The following is a 21,843-nucleotide window of genomic DNA, read 5'->3' on the forward strand; positions in this document are numbered from 1 at the left end:
GGTCTCTATTTTTGGGAATTTTTTTTTTGGTCCCTTTCCCATTTTAATGGGAGCCTCTACCTTGGAGAGGACCGTGGCTGCAAGAAGAGGAGGCCTCACCCCTGGCTGCAACTTACAGGCCTCCTCCTCGGAGGTAGTCCTGGCAAATCTGTTAAAATGCCCATTAGAGCCTGCCTCCGGAGGTGAAGTGGGCATCACTCAGAGTGGCCAGGGTCCCAGCCAGGAGGACAGGCTCCCCAGATGGCCTTTGGGGCCTGGGGTTCACCCTCCACACACCCTCTTTCGGCCTGTGCTTGGGGCTGTGTGTGTGGGTCTCCTCTCCTGCTGGCACATTCCAGATTTGTCTATTCTCTGCCCACTTTGCCCATCTCTCATGCCTCCATCTTTGGGCAGCACCCAAACATCACCCCAACACTCATCTTGTATTTATTTTCTTGCTCCTTCATTAATTGTCCTCTCTAAATTCCCAGAGGCCTGTCTGGTGTGCGGTCACAACTCTCTGTAGAAAGCCGAGCGTGGGCTCCCTGAGCCTGGAGGGATATGGCAGCCAGCGGGCAGGATGGTCAGGTGGGAAAGAGGCAGCACACCTCACCCCAGTCCTCTTGGGACGACTTTGTAAGGCATGAGTCTCTGCTTCCCCCATTTTAGTGGGACCTATTATCACCGCACGTTTTCAGATAGAAAAATCCAAACTCTAGCATTTAAGAGACCTACCCCCATCGCCAGCTGGTCAGAGGGGGTCAGGGCTCTATCTAGCTGTGCCTGATTCCGAAGCCCCCTGCTTCTCCACGCTGAGCGTTGCTGCCTCTGAGGGCAACGGTGTCTATCAGGAGCGGGTGTCTAACCTGACAGAGGAGCCCCCATGTTCCCACAGGCCACCCTGGCCTCATGTTCTGCAGCTTGGGCTTTGGAAATATTTGACTTAGACTCCTGGGGGGTGAGGGAGGCCCTTGGAGCTGCAAGGAACTCTCCCTGGTGTCCTCTCTGCCTGCCCTCTGCCTGCCCTCTGCCTGCCCCAGCCGGGAACCACTGATGAAGTGCGAATCCTCCAGGCCAGAGAACCTGCGAGAAAGGAGCCGCGTGTTCACTGGGTCAGCCAGCTGCTGGCCACCACTCAGTGCCCTGGCCTGGAAGCACCTGGTCTTTTGCAGAGTGTTGCTCAAATGTGCCTGAATCATTGGTGCTCACATCCAGATGCCCCGGTGTGGGGGCTCAGAGGGAGGTGGGGTGTCGTCACAATGGGCAAACCAGGAGGGGTGACTTTCCAGCTCTCCCGCGTTCCCTCTGCTGGGTGGGAGCGGCTCAGGACCAGAGTACACCTTCCAGAGCCTCGGGGGCAGTGGTGAGGCTGGCTTACCAGGGTCTTGTAGTCGATCTGCTGGCGGATGAGCTTGTCCTCGCTCAGGGAGTAGCGAGCCTCCCCTGTGATGGCGTCGATGGGCCCCTTCTCCATCTGTTGCTTGATGGCACAGAACAGGGAGAAGAGGGGCTCCCCAGCACACTCCTAGGCACAAGAAGAGCCATGCTGGGCCTTGTGGCCACCGGCTGCAGAGCCCACCCTCCTGCTACCCCTGCTTCCCCCAAGGGCCCAATTCTCCTCTCTCCCACCTGCTCTACTGTTGGTCTGTCAATTCCCTCGCTTTCAGATGTGCCTTTCTCCTGGCTCCTGGACCCAGGGTCTTCCCCTTCTGCTCTTTCCCGCCCTGTTTTAGAGCTCTCTATTCCTTCTTCCCACCTCCTGTGTGCCTCTCTGTCCCTTCTCTCTCCCCTGCTTTCTCTGCTGCCCCATCAGGAGATAGAGGTCAGGCCTCCAAGGCGTGAACTCCTTAGACAACAAGTTAATAATTGGAAGCCGAGTGTCTCTTCCACCTCCCAGGCACATTATGGGCTTATCTGCGGCCACACACAGCTTCTGTACCTGCCTGGGGCGCTTATCAGCCTCAGGAAGTCTGGGGCCGGGAGAGGCAGGAGGCAGGGGAAGAGGGAAGCAGGGATGAGAGGGTGGACACGATGTTGGCTTGAGGGCTCGCACGGGGGCTCCCAGAGGCTGGTCTCCACCACAAGGACCCAGAGATGCAGTTCTCAGGACTGGCTCTCAGCAGGGACTGACTATGTGGCTCTGTCTTCAGAGATGGGGTAGACTCTGTCCCCTCAATGATGAGGGGAATCTCCATTTCTTTGTGGGGTTCTTACCCCAAATATGGGGATTGGGGACTTGGGGTCTGTGGGGTAAATGGGGCAGGCTGGGGAGGATAATAGGTTCATGCCCCAGCTAGCAGGGAAACTGAGGCAGAGCAGAGATACCCCCACATCCAATCCTACCTTGAGGAACTTGTAGAGCAGGAAAGTGAACCAATTGGTCAACATCTTCTCAGCCACTGATTCCGTCCTGTCACCAGTCACCAAGGGACCCAACAGAGCAAGACAAAGACAGAAATGCCAGTCAGGCCCTGGGATTGGGAAGGCAGCAGAAGTCTTCATGGCTCTGGCTATTTAAGACTTTGAGGCCAAATCTTGAGAATCGAAGAACACATAAGTTCTGTGGACTCCGAGATGCCCTTGAAAGTCTGCAGAGCTGCGAGATGGCCCAGGAAGCCTCCTGGTGAGTTTTTGGCGGGATTGTGTTTGAGCAACCCTGTTCTATGAAAACTCAGAATACGCCACAGTGGCCGCTGAGGCCTTGAAATATTGTTAGCGAAGTTTTAATTTTACTGAGTTTTAATTAATTTAGACTTAAATAGTCACTTGTAGTTTTCTTGTTAGCTGGTTCAGCCTCAGCAAACCTTATAGGACAGGACAGGACAGCAAGGGGAGGGGTGGTGGGGTGAAGGCAGGGCAGGATAGGTGTGTGTGCCTTTGGGTGAGAACAGGGTCTGGGAAGATACTAACTGGGAAGAGAATGAAAAGGAAGGTGGCAGAGCAGTAGATCACGGGGGGAAAGTTCAGTTAGACCAAACAGAGCCCCTCACCCTAGTTCAGGGCCCCAGAGCCGACAGCAGACAGCAACGTGGAGCTGGATACCCAGTCATGCCCAAGAGACTGACCTTGTCCTAACTCAAAGATTTCCACGTACTTTGGAAATTCCTGAGAAGCCTTCTAGGGCTTCATTTGCAATGACAAGAAGTTGCTTTTTGAGTAGCGCGTGCATCTTTCACACAGTGAAGGCCCTGCAGCAGTGTTACTGGCCACGGGAAACTTTCTTTCAGTGACATCCATTTAGAGACAACAAACTCCATTCAAACTTGCATGAAGCACGCGGCCAGCTTCGGAGCGCGCAGCCCATGCAGTATGTTGGAGAGAGCAGAATGTTGCAGTTGCCAGAAGACACTAATAACTAAAATCCCACGGTAGCTGGGCAGCTGCCAGCAGAAAGTAAAGCTGAAATGAGAAGAGAAGGGAGCCTCCCGAAAGAAGGGGGCAGCCAGGGGCAAGAAGAAAGGGAGACAGAGGCGAGCAAAAGAGAGCGAGGCCATCTGGGGGGGAGCGGATGGAGAACAGGAGGAGGAGCCTTGGAGACACAGAGCGAGACCACGCCGGGAAATTGCCGGTGGGAGCTCTGGCAGGCGGTGGGAACCCTAGAATTATGCCAGTGGGTGGCTGCGTGGTGAAAGTAAAACAAAAATCAAAACGCTCTACCTTGCTGTTTCCAAAGCTGTATGATTGCTCCTGTATGGAGCAGCCTTTTGCAGCTGTGCAGGCAAATGCCCATTGTACCAGGAAAAAGCCTGGCGTAAACACCTTGCTGGGAAAGCCAAATCTTATGCTGGCCCACGCAGGAGGCCTGGCCTCAGACCCACAGAGCCAGGGTGGAAGGCGGGGGCCAGGCAGAGCAGACTGTAACTGGGTGGTCCTGGAGGAGGGCTGGATGCCACGGCCTGACGTGGGAGGCTTCCGGATTTATCTGTAGGAGGGCCAGAGACACTGGAATAACAGCCTGCAGGAGTCAAGGCCTTCAGGTTCAAGTGGCAGGAGGGCAACTGAGGGAATCTCGGTCTCCTGCGATGCCACAGTCCCTGGATATGGTAATGTTTTCACATGTGACCATTCGGGTTTCAACTGTGTGGAGGACAAGGTGTCCTGCAGATCCCGTGGGGGATCTAAGCGACCCTGGAAGCAGGCAGTGCTCAGAGCTCGTGCCAAGAAACACTTGCCGGGTTGAGGCAGGCACGTTGCCTCTGTGGGGTTTAATTCACACACAGGCTGGAGGTGCTTCTCAAACTTGAATATGCATTCAAAGCGCCCAGGTTTCTCCCTACAATGCAGATTCTACACTCACAGCAGTGTGGGGTGGGCCTGAGATTCTGCATTTCCAATAAGCTCCAGGGTGATTTGTGATTGCATTTACTTTAATTGATATAAATGTGAATGAATGCAGAAAATGGGCTGTGTGAGGGAAGAGGCCGAAGTCTGATCACCGATGGTGAGATGGTGAGGTGGGTCGAGAGGGGCCCTGGGGATCTTTCCTAATCCCAGTTCTGATTTCGAGAAGGCCGGGGATGGGACAGCAATCTCACAGAGTCCACGTGAAAAGAATTCCCCAGCAGAAAGGGTCCATATCAAAGGAGGATAAGAGCAGAGAGAGAGAGACGTGGAGAGCAGATAGGGACAGAAGAAAAATCTCAGGAGAGCAGACGATGGTCACAGCCAGGCACCTCCGATGGACAGATTGGTCCCTGAGGGTCTGGAGTGTGCATGGCCTCCGGGCAGGTCACAGGGACACCGGCACTCGGCTCTTCCCCTGAAAGGCTGGGGAGCTGCCCACAGGCAGGCCGGACAGGGGTCTCTTACCTTCTAAGCAGCAGCTTGGGGTGGTTCTTGCTCTCCAGGTTCTTGTCAATGAGGTCAGCCAGCAGCTGCTTGAGCACATCGGTGGCGTACTCCAGCTTGCTCTGCAGCACCGTCATGATGAGCGAGGCCACGTTGCCGCGGTCCCGCATGGAGAAGCTGCGCTGGGACTCCAGCGTGCGGATGAAGGACAGCAGGAACACCTTGTTGTTGATGAGCTGGGCAAAGAGCTTCAGCCCTTTCTCCACGCGCTCCTGCCGGTAGCCTGGCACCTGCAGAGGAGACCTGGTAGGTGGATCCCAGGGGGATGGTCCACCCAGCACCCACCCACTGCAGGCCATCAAGTCTGTCACAGTCCCTGTCTCTAGTTCAGAGATGAATCAGCCAAGATGCAGACAGAACATCACTGTTGATAATGGTGGCACTGGAACGTGAGCCCACTTCTGCCAGACTCCCTCATGGGAATGCACGGTTGGTGGTAGAGGGGGCATGTCAGGGCCCCACCATCACACACACATTCTCCTCCCCACCCCCTGGGAACTCCAGGAGGCCAGGCTGCTGCAGGTTGCACACCAACTAAAGGATCCCCAGGCCTGAGCTGACCTAATGCTGACCTGTCCAGGCCTCAGCAGTCCTGTTGACAGACCATGGTCTCTGAGTCAGGACTTCTGGCTTCACCTGGGCTTTGAGCTTGGGGCCAGGACCTGGCTGGGGCAGAGACCTTCAGATGCAGGCCCAGCCCTCTGACGGTCAGTTTGGAGGCAGTTACCAAGTCTCTAGGCCCATCTGTGGGGGGAACGCTGTGTGCTCACCCCTCACTTGAGTCTCTCGTCAAACTGGACCCCCTTGGTCTCAGCTGCTGCTGAAGGTCTGGAAGCTGAGAGTGGGTATATGTTCCCCAGTCAGGTCCCTTGCTGCAGAGCTGGGACTTGGATGGCCTTGTAGGAAGGCAGTTCTCAGAAGAGATGGGAACTTGCCAGAACCCAGTGGGGACAGCCAGGGCCCCCTACAGATCATTCCAGCTAATGGCACAGCCCTTCCCAAAGAACCTCTCACTCCCCTCGAGTGATTCTGACCCTTGCAAGGTGCCCCAGGTCCCCTATGCCAGGGAGTTGACGATGGAAGGACATATGGCCTCCCTCACCCTCAGCGCAGTTCTGTCTGCCCAGCTGTCCACCTTCCACTGCTCTCCCTCCCACCTTTGCGACTGCCCCCTCATACATGCGACATGTTTTAACATGCTCTGTTCCTCAACCCCCTCAGAAGATACCTCTACAGTTCATTCTAATGAGAGATAGAACTACTTCTTGCTCACCTACTGCGTGCAATACACAGTGCTGGCACATTGCATATTTTGTGCCAACTAAACTCTGAATGACCTGGCAAGACTCAGCGTGGCCTCATAACAGCCTCTCAGTGAAGCTATTGCAGCCAGCTGGTGAGGGCGGTAAGAGATTTCCAAACCCAAACCCAAGTTCCCACCCAACCTCCCCATTCTTGGCTGCATACAGGCCGACCCCTGGGCCTGCAAGGTGACTGGGTCAGCTCTGAGTCCTCCCTTGGTCTCGGGGGTAGGACTCAGACAAGGACACAGGGCTGATCAGAGAGTACCCGTGGAGAGAGGCTGTGCTCAGAGCCTCCCGGGCAGTAAGGGCACAGGGGAGAAAGATTTAGCGAAGTCACGGGAGGGAAAATTGCATCCCCGTCAGCTGGCAGCATGGGATTTGGAATCAGAGAAATGAACTGACTCATACTTGGAAGAAAACGCCATCACCTCAGGGCCCTATTGCCTCATCTGTAAAACGAGAATATGAGTGCCTGTGTCATAATGTTTTATGAACATTAAATAAGATAATGTATGTGAAGCGCTTGGCACACACAGTGCGCACTTAAACAGCAGCAGGTTTATGACCTGCTTTTTCCTACTCCATTGACTGCTTTGCACAGATTAGCCCAAGAGTCCCCGAGATAGCTAAGGCACCGGCAGCGTGTCTCGGGTGCAGAAGGTAGGAATTTTCTCCCCATTTTATGAAGGGGGAGATGCAAGCACAGTATCATGGCAAAGACTATCAGAACAATTCCCCTTTGTAGCTTGCCACCCTACCCCCTAAGCAAATGCCACTCTGGAACAGGACTTTCTTTATTCACCAGATGGTTTGATAATTTAGTTGAAGTCTGTGAATATAAAACTGGATAGTAAATTTTAATTGTAACCCAATAGGTTGGCGCTTAGGAGGCGATGATAGGCTGAAATTGGGGGAGGGTGTTGGCTCTGTTTTGAAGGGACTGGTGTATGACCCCTGCCTGCACAGCTCTTTCCCCAAATGTCCAGGCTTCACAGCAGCCTGGTGGTCTGCTTCCCAGGACCAGAGAGTGTCTTCACAGGCAGGTATCTCCGCATCCATGAAGGCCAGGAGACGCTGCTTCCCTGGAATGTCTCTATACTCAGAAAATCAACAAGGAGTGACTCTTCTGGGGGCAAGAGAACTGAGAACAAAAAAGAAAAGATGGATGCACACAAGATCCCAGGATCCTGCATTGGAGGCTGGATTTCACATAGCCCCAGGCCAAATGTGGGACAGTAAAGGTTCACTTCTGTCTGCAAGCAATGAATGAGCTTAATGGAAATGAAAAAGTCACATGTCTGGCATATGCCCTCAAGACTGCAGGCTGGACTTCCCACAGATATGTGCACACCCACGTTAGCAAGGGCAACACCACCAACAGGGAGAAGCAACACCAATGTCCGCTGACAGATGAATGGAGAACCAAGATGTGGCATATACAGGCAACAGAATATTATTCAGCCTTAAAAAGGGAGTGCTGCCATGTGTTACAACATGGTGAACCTTAAAAACGGAAGTGAAATCAATGCTTATTGGTTAATAGCGTTGGATAGCTCATGTCATTTATTTGAATATTATATTGAAAGTGGGAAACAGAATGGTGGCAGAAGTTCTCATCACTAACATATAAAACTGAGAGCCCACTGGGCATGAAGAATGTTTGAAGTGCTGAACTAACTAATATTAATTGTTGGGTGATGAGGATGCTATAATGACAGTTTCATCCATTTCTCTTTCCTGATGATTTTCAAGAAGGGCTGGCAGAAGGCTCTTTACCCTCATGATGACATCAGAAGGCTGATTAGGAGCTGCAGGTTGCTGCCCCTGCCCCACATCACAATAAAGTATCATAACACAAATCACCATCCCAGGAAGAGCTCAAAATTCAAAAGCCAAAGCTCGGCTTCTACTGAATGCGTATTGCTTTTGCTTAAAGTAGAAAACTAATACATTGATCCATTGTAAGTTGGGGGACCACCTGTGCCTGCCACGCGTGTAAGCTCTTGTCCATGTACACATATACATACACATGGGGACAGTGGAACTTGCTACCAATGAGGACAGGGAGCCCACCCTAAAGTTTGAAAATGCCTCTTGGGATTGCCCGTCCAAAGACAGAAATGCACGCATCCTCACTATAGAAACACACTTCACTCAACAAACAAGTATGGAGAAATGTGTGTGAGTCCAAAGCCCTTGGGGACTCAAACTCCACAGAGGTGCCGGGGTCGGCGTCACCTTGGAAACTTATGTAGTCATTTCCTGGGGTCACTCTCTGTAAAGCTTCACCATGGCTGAGCAATGGGTCTGTTTTTATTTTATGTACAATATAAATCCTAGCCTGATGTTTGATCCATCCTAATGAGTATGCACGGCCAGAGGGCAGGGCACTGATTTTGTACCCAGAAGTGATAAGCTCATCATAGTGAAGATTCTGGAATCTAACTGCCTGGACTCAAGTCCTCCCAGTTGTGTGTCCCCACACAACCCCTGGACTTGTCTGTGTCCTTAATCTTCCCACTAGTTAATGGGGGTACCTATTTCGGAAGGCTCTTGGGAGGCTAAATGAATGCGTGCACACAGGTTCTTAAAACCGCACCAGGATATGGTTGGCAGTCAACTAATAATGATTATTCTTTATGATCATTATTTTGCTCTGGTTTCCTCATTTATGTTTCACTTTTCTCTGGTATTTGTCTTGATAAGTCATTCCAACTCCCCTTCGGAACAAAGCGTAATATGAATATATGCATAAGCCAGATACTCTGCTAGACAGTAAGTGGGATAAAATGTTCAAAAGATGAGGTCCCTGCTGGTACAAAAGACAGTTATGTTTTTATCGCTCATATTTCCACCTCCGCTTATCTTTGCACATATATTTACTAAGCGCCAATTAAGTGCTACAGTCCTTATATCGTGGTTTCTTAAAGATCCAGCGAACTTCTTGCACTCCCTTGCCAGGTTTCTTTTTTCAGTGTGTACGCAGAGTTTTTCAACTTCCATTCACTTTTCCAGGGATCTTTACCCCTCCCCCAAGGCCCAAAACCCTACTCCCTGCCCTGCTCTGAGGCTCCCTGGCTTGGCTCGGCCTCCTCCAGAGGCACCTTGAGCTTCCCCCACCCTCGGCCTCAGCTCCCAGGTGCCTGGACCTGAGATTCCTCAGCAGCTTTCTCTACGCTAACACTGAGATGGGGAAGGCCTCCCCGTGTACTGCTCCTCACCTCAAGATCCCGGAGGACAGGGTGGTCTTCAATTCCCGGGAACAGCACCCGCATGGTGTAGGTTCTGTAGTCCAGGAAGGGAATCCCAGCTCCGTCCAGGTCACTGGTCAGCTCATGGATGTCTGTCTGCAGCTCGGCAAAGGCTGGCACAAAGGGAAGCCCGTGAGACCTCTGGGGCAGCTGGACCAAAGCCACCCCACCTCAGAGTGCTCAGAACCCTCACCCAGCTCCCTGGAGAGGGGAGCAATGGTCTGCAGATGTGCAGGAATAAACAGGGCAGGGGCATTTCAGGCAGCTGGGAGGATGACACAGGCATTAAAAAACGTAGCACAGATAATCTTGTCTTGGGCCCAATTCCTCTCGGAGCATGATGAGGGAATGGGGTTGAAGGAGACTATCCTCAGATCTGGGCTGCTGCTGGGGCCAAGTGACCCCCCATCTGAAGATGAGGGCTTTTTTTGTTATTGTTTTCACACTGTACTGGGAGCCAGGAGAGATGGAGGTCAGGTAAAGAAGGAAAGGGCGTTTTAGAGTGGGGTTCATTGTAAGACTGAACATCACTTTCATCTGAAGCCCCAGAGCTGGGCCATGCTCACTGGAGTGTCCAGCCATCACATTGGGCTCTGCCACATGGGCAGGGTAGCTTCCTTCTGTATAAATAGGCAGGGTGCATCTCTAGCCTCCTTCTGCCGCGAAATTCTGCCTATGCACACTGCTGTCTGTGGATGCAGCTCAGGCCCTCAGACAGACACAGAGACTAAGACCATCCATGCCACCCTACCCTGTGACTGCCCCCTCCCCCTGCCCAGGAAACCCAGCATGCTGTGCTGCCTGACAGGGTGATGCACCTGTGCTTTCCCTGTTAAGCCTCTCTCCTAGTTCAAGTGCATACGCTTGTACATACATGGACGTACCTACACATGCACACACACATGGTGCACATAAGACATGCACACACACACACACAACCAGGATGGATGAACTTACACTGGTAAAGAAGCACTATCAGGGGACCCTGACTAAACTATTTCTTTTTATTTCTGTAAATACAAGAGCATACTTCGTGGGCTCACCAAAAAGGGACAAGCCCACTGTAGGCCGAGGGCCCTTGAAAACCAGGCCCTGTGCCCAAGCAGTGGGCCCTGATGATCACATGAACACACCAGCCTCCCCACCTCCAGGCACTGCACAGGGGCCCCACTGTACCCTGCAGGGATGACATTAGGCCTAGGGATACCCCTGTTTTCATCCAAAGAATGGGATTGCCCCTGGTCCCCAGAGAGGTTGCTGCAGACCTCTCTTGTGCTGTTCTCTTCCTGAACCCCTGTATCTCCTAGTCACACTGGCACAGGGACCCTTACCGAGGACAGTGGCTCCAAAGGCAAAGCACCCCTAATTCACCCAAGCAGAAATTACAGCAACATGACAAATGCTTGTGTGTGAAGGAGCTGGCAAGACTTTTTGGCATATACTGTCCCCCAAAGTTCCTTACCAACATTAAGGTGTGAGCTGAAAAAAACAAACATGGGGGTGAGTATGTCAGGGTACATGCGTGTGTGTTTGCATATCAAAGGGCTGGGTCTCCCCAACTGTGAAGATAAGGTACCGCTTACCGTCTCAGCTCAGACATCCCTGTGCCTCGACCTACCCTGCCCTGCAAACATGCAACATCCAGCTCTAGTATCCAGTATCTCTGGATACCCCTAGAAAACGCTTCCATGATCAGCTGTACCTGCCCTTCGCTCTATGTCTCTATCTCCCCCAAGCCAGAAGTCAAGCCCCTCCTGGCCCCTCCAGGGATACCCAGGCGGACTCCCTGTCTGACTGCTAATTCCTCCTTCTCTGGAACACTCGGAGGAATCTGGCTCACACACCGCGCCCTCGCAGCGGAGGTGCTCAGCTGGTGGGAGGAGGGTGGGGGAGCTGGCTTTTTATCGGTCTGCAGCTTTCCCTTAAGTCACCACGCGCCGCCAACATTCAAAGCCTCGCGCGCCTGCCACACATAAAAGAGATTCTAATCACTACACCTAATTAGAGGGAAGAGTACATTGCAGAGAAAAAAATTAAGCAGCGTAAATATAATAAAAGGCAGTAATTAACAGTCCCACGAGGCGGATGCTGTGCTGACGACTGAAGGATGCAGGGAGGGGAAGGAATGGACCCACTTCCCCATCAGAAAGAGCCGGGCCTCCCCAGAGGGCACGTGAGCACCCCAGGTCCCCCGGATTCATGTGGCATCCACATCCACAGCTGAGAACCAGCTCAGACCCTCCCAGGATGATTTACCCAACAATGTCCTGGCCTGGCGAGAGTCTGACTCCTAGATCCCCTTCTTGGATTTAATGTGGCTGATTCTACTCAGAGTGCTGCTTGTGATTTTTTTTTTTTTTAAATATGAGTTGTGAAACACTTCTTCATAAATCCCAGATCAGCCCGACAGCCTTTCCTTCCAGCTACAGGAAGAACGCTGCAGAGGGCTTGAATGTATCATGCCAAGACACCCCAAGAGGAGACCATCTACCCAGTGGGCCGGGGTTCAGGCCTGGAAACTGCTCTAGTGGGGTTTCAAAGAGGGAAGAGGCCACATGAGGGAGGCGAGGAGACCGGAGTGGGGGGCTCTGCAGGGGCTCCCCATGTCTACCTGGCTTGATACTGCGTGGGGTGCACGAGCACACACTTGCATGTGCACACCCGCCTTGGCCCACCCCCGGCCTCTCAGTACCTTCCTTGCACTCCAGGGCCACGCGGGACTCCAGGTTGTCCATCTGCATCTGCAGCCGCTTCAGCGTGAGGTCGCTCTCCCGGGACTTGCGCTTGTAGGCGATGAGCACCGCCACGATGAAGATGATGAGGAGGCCGCCGGCCACGGCGATGCTGACGATGGCCGGCAGGCTGAGCGGGCTGTCCGGGGCGATGTACACCATCCCTGGGGAGTACTCCATGCCACCGACACGGGCCTGGGGGCACATCAGGCGAGAGGGAGCTGGGTGGGGGGACAGAACTTCCGAGGGAACGGTTCTGAGTCACGGATAAAATGGTGAGCAGGGCAGGATGACAGAAACTGCCCCAAAAGGACCATCATCATGGTGCTTGAAACAGCTTAGAGGGCCCTGGGGACTGAGGGAGGGCCCTTCAGGCTCAGCAGAGGCCACCCCACAACTGCAAGAGCCACACAGTCTCTTAATTCAGGAGGAAGCAGCACACAATGGGGACCTAGAAATGTCTGACAGGACCTCAGTGACCGGCTCCCCAAGCTCCAAGCCATTCTAAGGGTGTGACTGCGGCACAGAACGTCACATGATGGCCATCCCCAGGCCCACATAGTTCTCCTGGAAGGGTCTCTTGCCCTGAGCAGGCGATTGGGCACATCATCAAATGTGCAATGACTGCCCTTCTGTAGCACCAGGCAGTGTGAAAGAATGACACTGCGGGGCAGAGGCTTGGAAGTGGGGCCAGGAGAAGGAACGGGGTTGCTAGGAGGAATGTCTGCAGCAGGTCAGAGTCTCTCCCGGAAGGTCCTGGTGGCCCAGGATGGAACTGACCCTCTCCCACTCCAGCATCCCCAGGGCCGGCTGCATCCCAGGATGGGGTCCCCGAGCCTCACCATCACTTTGTGCCTGCCGATGAGATTGGGGGACTCGCAAAGCAGCTGCACATCTGATACAGTCACGGTGCATGGCTTCTCCCCGACCAGCACCGTGTAGTTCAGCTTCACGTTGCCCCCAGCCACGGGTGGGATCAGATTCTTGCCCTGGATGGACAGGAAAGCCTCAGATCCCGCACCAGAGTCAGGACCAAGGCTAAGGGCTGGCTGCCATGTCCCCCCACCTAAAGGGCCCCTCCTGGGAGCTGGTGGAGAGGTCACCTTCTGTGATAAGTCCAAAATGTACAGCCTATACCACCATTCCCTCTTCCCTGACTGGGAAATCAATAATCAAGGCGCTCTTCAGCTTATCCCAAAGGCAGCCTCAGAATCCTTAACACAGAGCTAGAGTCAGTCACTACCATTTGATTCCAATAGTCACGGGAGTTAAAATTAAGTTGCTGTCTGTGCTGGGCCTCCCTGGTGGCACAAGGGGTTAAGACACAGCCTGTGAAGCTATCCGCAGCCTCTGCAGCACGAGTTCAATCCCCGGCCATGTGGGTCCCCATGTGGGAGCTACCCACATGGCACAGCAGACCTCTCCTAGCTCGCCCGCTGCTCCCCTCAGCAGTGTATTTCAGTCAATCCACCTGTTCTGTTCCCCGCTCTGTCTCTGGTGAATCCTCTCACCACCCCCCACACACCTCTGGCCTGTACCCCAGGCCTTGCATGTATAAATAAATATATCTTTAAAAAAAATTGTTGCCTGTGCTCCAAAGGAACTCTATGCCATGGGTTGCTGCCCAGGAGGAAGCAGTATGAACCGTTGAGTTTCTGAGTCCTAGACTCAGGTGACAAAACAAACTTGGGAGTCAGGTGGTCTGGGTGGATCTGGCTGCCCTGATCAGGTCTCTGTGTCTTATTAAGCAAGTTTTCCTCTTAATGTAAGCTCCGAGAGCGGGGTTCCCATACTCTAGCTGTAACGCAGCCTCTACTGTTGGCTCCGTCATGGAATTAGCCAGGAGTCTGTGACTTCTGCTCTTTCTGCGATTTACGAGCCTCTCCCCCTAAGCCTCAGCCTCCTCTCTTCCTGCCTCCCGTCCACAAGCCACACTCTACCTTGAGGATGATGGGTGTGCCGGGCTTCAGCTCCAAGATTCCTGAGGGACCAAAGGCCTCAAACACAGGGTTGGGGTAGTAGGTGAAGTTGGTCTTGTTGAGGATGAGCAGGGACTGGACATTGTCCAGAATGAAGCCAAACTCCTCAGGCCTCTCTGTCAGGTCAGACTGGGAGTCGGGCCCCAGAGCAAGGGCTGGAGCCTGGCAGGTCATCTCGGTCTCGTTCAGAACCTCACAGAGCTGTGGGGGAGCCAGAGTGGAGACATGCAGTGCACGTTGGACCCCTACTATCCCCTGCACCCATTGGGTCTCTGGTGGTGCTGCTGTGCAGCATGGCATCGACACAGGATAGCAGGGGATGGGCCCTGGGGTCTTTACAACCAGGACTACTCAACCTGGGTGCTCAGGAGTAAGGTCTGCAGCCGGCACCCAGCTCTCCTTTGTCTGTAGCAGGCGTGGCAATGACTAGGGTACCTTCTCAGCACTGGGGGTCAGAGGGAGGGGAGGAAGAATAAGGGTATAGAAACCCAGAAGCTGTTGCTTCTCCTGCCCTTACGCTGAAATATGGAAATGCCCTCAAATCTGCTCCCCCATCCCATCACCTCAGGGAACCACACGCCGGGGTCATCGGTCTGGGTGGGCCTGCTTGAGGTCTCAGGTGTAGCACGCCCTTTAGGGAAGTGACCTGCTGAGCGGGCAGTCCCCCTGGCCCCTGCCAGCCATGGACTCACATTGATGTGCTCCTTCCCTCCATGCTTGGCACGGATCTGAGGGTTCTGTATGAGGTCCAGGTTTGTTCCCCACACGGCGATGGGTGTGTTTCCACTGACGGGGAAGAAAGAAGGAGTGTGAATACGGGGACAGGAGCAGCGATGGCACTGAGGATGGTGAACCAGGCTCAGCTCTGACATTAAAGACAATGATCACCCGGGGTGGGGAGGCGGGTTTCGGGCACAATGATGACAAGATGACTGAATAATAGTCAGGATGCACACTCAGCAGCCAGGGGGGAGACAGTGATGACCAGATGTCCAGGAGCGCCCTGGGCGGAGCACATATGGAGTGTGGACACCCGTGGCGGCCCCTGGCCCACCCAGATGCTTGTCTGCAGACCCTGGAGCCTCTTCCTCCAGCCCTCACCAGTCTCGGGGAGCTCTGTCACACTGGCCTCCACTATGGCGGCCTGGCTCCAGACCAGCCCCCACCAGGGCCCTCTGGGGTCTGAGTGCAGTCTCTTCCCCACGCACTCATTCTGCAAACTTCCACCTCAGAAGTGCCAGTCAGCTGAGATGTGGGAAAGAGTAGCGTGGACACCCAGGAACCTCCTCTGGGCATGCAGGGACTCAGGACTGCACCCTGCAGTGTCAGCCTGCTGATGGGGCGGGGTCAAGAGATTCATCTTTGTGTAGCTTTTCCAAGGAAATCTGGATGCTACTGTTCTGTCTCAGGGTGAGCAGAGCTGACATGGGATGGGGGTAGCGTCCTGGGGGCTACTCAAAGCAAAGTGAGGAATCACTTTACCCATAGTCAAGGGAGTATCTCTGAGAATTCCACCCGCTAAAACATTAAGCCACTACAGTCTTGGTGGGAAAGATTTATACTCCCAGTTACTTCCCTCTCTCTTGCCCTCCACCTCTGTACACACACACACACACACACACACGTGCACACATGTAGGAAGATTCCAGAGAGACCCACAGAGACTCTTCTGCCCGTGGTGTTCTGGATGTCCTGCTGCCCAGCCTCCTCCCTTATCTTCTCACTCACAGCTTAACATGCATCTTCAGATGCCCCATTGTGGTTCATGAATGACACAGGCTGCGTGCAGGCAAGGGGCAGCTTTGCTTCCCCCATCCTCATCTTTGCTAATTAGGCAGAAGAAGCACTGCCCGCCCCCCGCCCCCGGCAGGTACAGCATGTGCCTGTGCCTCCAGCCTCCCTCTTGATGAGCATGACTTGGGGACGGCTGCTGAGAGCTAGGAAGGATGACAGTCCATTTCTGTGGACTTGTCATGGGTGGCGGCTTATCCACTGAGGCACAGGGGGCTGTTTCAACTTCCTGTGCTCAGCAGGCCCCGGGAGCAAATCCTGAAATTACTTCCTATAGGCTATTTTCCACTCTATGTGCCTTATATTATCTGCATTAAAATCAGGGCTAAGAGTTCTAAGGTCTGAGGCTCGGAGGCTAGCTGCTGTGCACACCTGAATCTTGTTTCAGCAAAGGCTGCCTTCTATTTAGGTTTGGGGCTGGGGCCAATACTCTTTCTGGAAAGGGCCAGAGAGTGAATATCCCAGACTTCTCAGGAGAACTGAGGTCCCCGAGCAGGAAGGGCGGCTCTGGCGGGCCCTACCTGACGATGCTCCACTCTGGCTCAATGCGCACGATGGTGGGGTCCTCCAGGTACTGGAAGGACAGGTCCTGATGGTGGATCCTGGCCCTGTCCACCTGCACTGTCACCTGCATCTCCAGCACCTCATCTGAGGACGTGGTGTTGCAGACAATGTAAGATGGCGATCGCCTGGAGGGAGGAAGACAGGGCGGGTCACTGGCCGCCCAGCGGGACGGTGGTCTTGAGGGCCCTCCCACACCCTGTTTGTGGATCAGGCCTCTCAGGGGCAATGGGTGGGCACTACCTAGAGGTTAACCATTGACAACTCCTTGGCCACACCTTAGAGAGCTTCCTATGAGCCTCCTTTTCAACTAGGCCTTGTCTTTGGGCCCTGTCTTCCATTGCCCAGCTCCGTTTTGAGCAAGGATCCTGCTGCTAACAGTTAGCGAACACCCCCCCCCCCCAACACCCACACACCAGGCTTGATTTCTGAGCACCCTTGATACCTGATCAAATTCCTCATGCCTCCCCAGGTATTTGATCACTCTGCCCTGCCTTCAACAAGAATCCTGTTTAGTCAGCTTAGCAAGAACCCCCAGCCTTACTGCTTCCTCATGGTGCTTTTCCATGCCCTGATCCCTCAATCCACTCCTTGGCTGTGAAACCGCAGCCATCTCTGCTGTACTTGGAGTCAAGCCCCAGCTCTCTCCTCCACAGACACAGTCTTGATCCTACAGCCAGAGTCCTGAGTCTAAAGTCCCCGCATCACTGAGTGCCAGAATATTCATCTGTAACACGAGCCTGGGCTGGCTCAGCCCTGTCACAGCTCAGCAGGGTCCCACATAGCTTCCCCAAGCAAACCCATCTAATGACCCCCACATCCCTGAGTCCTGCCTCGGCCCCCTGCCCCCCTCCTGGCTCAGCCCCTTGCCCCCCTCCTGACTCCAGGCTCCTGGCTCATGGATAGCCATGCTCTTCTGGGGTGGGGTGGTGGGACCGTGGGGGGATCAGCCAGGGCCGCTGCTTCTAGCAGCTGTCAGTGGTGCCAGTGGGGTCCACCGGTGAGGAGCTAACTTGGGGGAAAGGGCCTCTAGATTCTAAAGTGTGTCCTGTAGAACTCGGGGGTTCTGCAGAGGGGGCGGACAAGGAAACCAATGTGAAACAGTGGGCAACAGCATGGCGGGTGCCTGGCAGGCCTCCAGACTGAGCCAGTGGACCCAGAAGACCTCGGCCACTTTCTCAGGGAGAAGGAAGCACATATAGCAGGTTAGGCTGGAAGTCTGCTGCCATGAGAACCCCCTTCTCCTACCCTCTGTGCTGTGAACCCCCAATGTGTCCTGAGGCGAGTTACCTGTGGAAGAGGCAGGGCTGCTTCCCGAACATCACCACCACGTTGCTGCCCGCATTCAGGTTGGTGCCTGTGATGGTCACTTGGGTGCCTCCCGACATGGGCCCCCGACTAGGCTTCAGGTCGGAGAGGGTCAGCGTCTGAGGAGGAAAAGGCTGGCCTGAGGGGGCTTCTGGGACCCTGAGGCAGTGTTAGGGGGAAAAGGATGTCCCAAAGCAAATTCCATATAGGCTTTGTGGACTCCACCCCCACCCCAGGTTAAAGTCAAAGACACTGGGAACTCCAAATCCCATCACCACCAAAGGGAAGGTGGCTGGGACCTGAGGGTGGGGTTAAGCAGCCAGGTGGATACAAAAGGCAGACACGTGGGCTTTGGGGGCTCTCCATTTTTGGGCTCTCGGCCAGCTCGCAGCGTCCGGTCAGCTCTGAGAGTGACTTTGGGTTTCCAGGTCGTCGGATCGGTTGGACGCATTAAAGACTTTATTTCCCTATTTTCTCCCTGAGTTGTACATTTTCCTTATTTCTTTTTCTCTTGTAAATAAACCTTTTATTAACCCTTTTGCGTGTGTCTGTAGTAGAGTATTCATAAGTCCCTTTAAAGCGCGCGGGTGAGGACCCACAGCCAGGAACCCGTTTAATATCGGGGTTGCTCTATAACAGATTTGGCGTCCAACGTGATTTAGGACAGCCATCCGTGGTTAGTCAGCCCCATGGGGAAATTGGGCTTCCCTATGGCACTGGCTACCATAAGCGCAAATGTGATTTTTGGTTTCTCTAGTGTGTTTGTTTCATATGTCGATTTGCTGTTGAAAAACTGGCTTGGGCTTTGTGAAGATTCTGTGTGTTTGTGTGTAATTTGTTTGTAGTGACTTGCTAAGAGATTTTAATTTGTGGAAATTTTTTTCTGTGCCAGTTTTACTCAAAAGATTAGTCAGTACATTGGACCATGTGGCCAGATCAAAGATGGCGTCTGAGGCCACTTGGCATGCTTTTGTAAAATTCAGAGGTTCTTGTTGCTAGGACTTTGGAACTTTTTTTTTCTTTCTTTTTGTAATCTCTGCTGTCTCATTAGCATTTCTAAAGGCAATAATGGTTCTTCAGTGGTATGTTGCTTTGTCTTTGGCTACTTCCTGCTCTCTGCCTGATGGATTTTGCAAGCCAATTGTGGAGCAGTGGTGTTTAAATTAGCAAATGTATGCCTGGGTAGCCTTAAGCAGTAACTGGTAATTGCTGGTAGCCTTGATGGATTCTTGGAGATAACTTGAATTTTTGCAAAGTCTGGATCAGAAAAATTAACAAGATTTTGTCTGAGTCTGAAAGGATTTGCTGCTGTGAATTTTGTCTACACAATTTGTTTTGAGCATGTTTGCCATTTTGAATCCTGGATTTGTTCAATTGCTGGTGAAGACAAGATTCTAAGGTCTGTTATGGAAAGCACTCTTTAGGGTGCATCATATAACTGTACCAGGTTTTCATACCTGTGTTGTTGTTGTCCCTCCCTAGTGTGGGGGAGGTGTAATTTGTGCTTAGATGTTTAATTTGCTCTTTCAGCTTCTGTCCCAGAGTGGCTAACAGAAGTAAGGAGATGACTCCTTTTAATTGAAAGTTAATTACTGATAATTTGATTTTGCTTTTTCAGGTTCTATTCCAGGAAACCCAAGGAGTGACTGCTTGGTGGCTAACAAGAGATGACTCCTTTTGCTGAAAAGTTAACTGTTACTTTTATTCTTTCAGTTGCTGTACAGAATACCCCAGGATTGACTTCTAATAAAAAGTCTTCAACACTGAAAACCCTAAGGTGATAAACAAGGTCGTGTAACCCTTGTTATTAATAAAACTTTTCCTTCCTATTTCCAAAGTCTTAGGTTTGTAGAATGACAACTGGAAATTTTTCTGCCAGCAACATTCCACATTTTTTTTTCTGAGCCTATGGAGTAAAACTGCAGTTACATAACATATTCTACGTGGCATAACTAAAAAAAAAAAAAAAAAACTGTCTTTGTCTATATGTTGTATGTCTGCATGTCCTTGTGTCTGTCTTGACCTCCAGTGATTGACAAATTGGTATACATGGTGGCCATAGACATTGAAAAAAAAAAAAAGAGTCTCCAGTTATGAGAAAAACTAAAAGTTATGGTTTGATTGTCAACATTGTGCTACTGAACTAAGCCCGTGCCTTCATAGAGATTGAGTATTGTTTCTGTTATTTTTCTGATATTTATGGCAAAGCTTCCCAGAAATCTAAATTCAAGTACAAATTTGGTAGACTGTCATTTGACTGATGCAAGGAAATTTTGTGGAACCTCAGTAGAGCTTCTGAGACACTCCACAGAGTTTCTCCCTTTCCTCCTGGGAAAGGCATTAGAGAAATTTGTTCTATTTGGCTTTTACCTAATGAAGTAAAACTGGAAGGGAAGCATTGTCACTTGGAAAAATGGTAAAACTTTGGTATGTACAAAAATGTTAACAGTAGTTTTCTAAAATGTGTATGAAAAAACCTCTCAGTACCTGGTATGTATGTAAATTGTCAATGGTGATTGTCACCTTGTAATATTGTATACTTCAATTGTTTAATATCTACAGAAATTGTTTCTGAAAATATAGGGAGAAAAGGTCTCAACAGATTCCTATTGATGGAACTGTTGAGAGTAAAAACTTTCCTACAAAGGACTGAATAGACCTGGAAATACACCTGACATTTACAAGTTTTCTTTGACATAATACTGGTAATTTTTTTATGCATTTTGTCCTGAATCCACAAAGTTTTGTTTTGTTTTGAGTAACCAGAATCTGCAGCAAGGTTGCAATTTTTTTTCCAGCAAAGCTAACTTGTCACATTTTCTCTCCCCTTAATACCAACACAGCATACAAATAGTGGTAGTAATTTTTGCTACTTATCTTAGAGTCTGTTTTTGCATAACTTCCATAGGGATTTTGTCTGTTTTAACAAAAAAAATTGGACGCGAGTTTGATTGTGTGGCTTTGTGTGGTGTTCTTCCAAAAAGTTGAAAAAGAGCTGAACCAAGAAGAGGAGAACCTGTTTGCCTTGTTTGCAGGGTTCCAGAGACCTCCAAAGAAGGTGAGGAAGCTTGCCTCCATTGGCAGGACTGGATAACCGGGCCAACGAAAACAGCCCTGGTACCCTCGAGAAGAGGAAGCCCAGGTGGAGTCTGATGAGACCAACTTTGTACCTGAAGCCTACATCGACTGGATGCCAATGGTTCGCTCTGATCCTATATGGAGTATTTCAACAAAGCCAGCTAAAAATTGCTGTTAGTTATTTCTGCCCTGTGATTTTATGCAAAAATAGGAAAAATGGTTTAAAAGTAGATTTAATTTGCAAACTTTTGCTATGCTATTAAAGTTTGGGATCAAGGTTGAGAGAATTTGTTTTTGCATAAGTTGAACCATTTTACATTTTTTCCCTGTGATTTTGATATATTTGCTGTCTTATTTTGGCCAATGCTCCAAATTTTTTTTCTTTTGGCTGGTATAATGGACTATTTTTCAGAATGGAAAACTGTCATACTGGACATTCATAGACAATGCTGCTGACTAATTGTTGCTTCTCTTACACACATTGTAACCCTAAAAAAAGACTGTCTCCTAAGACTAGACCCTGAGATTTGTGCCACCATAGATATGGTGGAATAAAAATTAAAAGGGGGGATTGTAACAGGGTGGTCCCCAGGAAAGGGGGAGGTTCCCTGCCCCACCCAAGGGAGGGTGGAGCTGAGCAGGAAGAGGAGAAGCTGCAGAAGAGACTGAGGTAGGAAGCAGGATGGAGCCAGGAGACCTGGAGGAGGCACATGGAGCCTAGAGACACGTAAAGAAACTGCGCTTGTCTTTTGGTCGTGGACTGGGTGACACAGATGTGGGTGAGACCTGTGGGGAGGTGACAGTGGCAGCTTTTATCTTGATGTTGATTTTGCTCTTTTCCTTCCGGTCTTGTCCGGTTGTTTGTGACCCTTTGCTGTGGGTCCCCACTGGAAGATGCTTTAGACTTGTAGCAGGCTTTGGGGCCTTGTTCTGGGCCGATCCCATATGGATGGACTTTTACCCACGAGGGGACGGGTAACTTTGGGTGCTTCATTTAGAAACTAGACTCTTT

The 21,843-nt window shown here is 51.7% G+C and overlaps 1 protein-coding gene across 1 annotated transcript in view; it reads right to left on the reverse strand.

Moving 5' to 3' along the window:
• The window catches only part of PLXNA4 (plexin A4), a gene marked incomplete at both ends in the record, with an annotated part of 338,923 nt that overhangs the window by 29,678 nt on the left and 287,402 nt on the right, over nt 1–21,843 (reverse strand). Inside the window, 10 exons of the mRNA XM_084230521.1 lie at nt 1,358–1,504; nt 2,323–2,389; nt 4,789–5,057; nt 9,353–9,495; nt 12,075–12,309; nt 12,957–13,103; nt 14,055–14,294; nt 14,786–14,879; nt 16,406–16,573; nt 17,736–17,872. Of these exons, the coding sequence (XP_084086647.1) occupies nt 1,358–1,504; nt 2,323–2,389; nt 4,789–5,057; nt 9,353–9,495; nt 12,075–12,309; nt 12,957–13,103; nt 14,055–14,294; nt 14,786–14,879; nt 16,406–16,573; nt 17,736–17,872 (1,647 nt within the window). The remainder of the gene's footprint in view (nt 1–1,357; nt 1,505–2,322; nt 2,390–4,788; nt 5,058–9,352; nt 9,496–12,074; nt 12,310–12,956; nt 13,104–14,054; nt 14,295–14,785; nt 14,880–16,405; nt 16,574–17,735; nt 17,873–21,843) is intronic.

Source organism: Talpa europaea (assembly GCF_964194135.1).
Source record: "Talpa europaea genome assembly, chromosome: 3".
Lineage (NCBI taxonomy): Eukaryota > Metazoa > Chordata > Mammalia > Eulipotyphla > Talpidae > Talpa > Talpa europaea.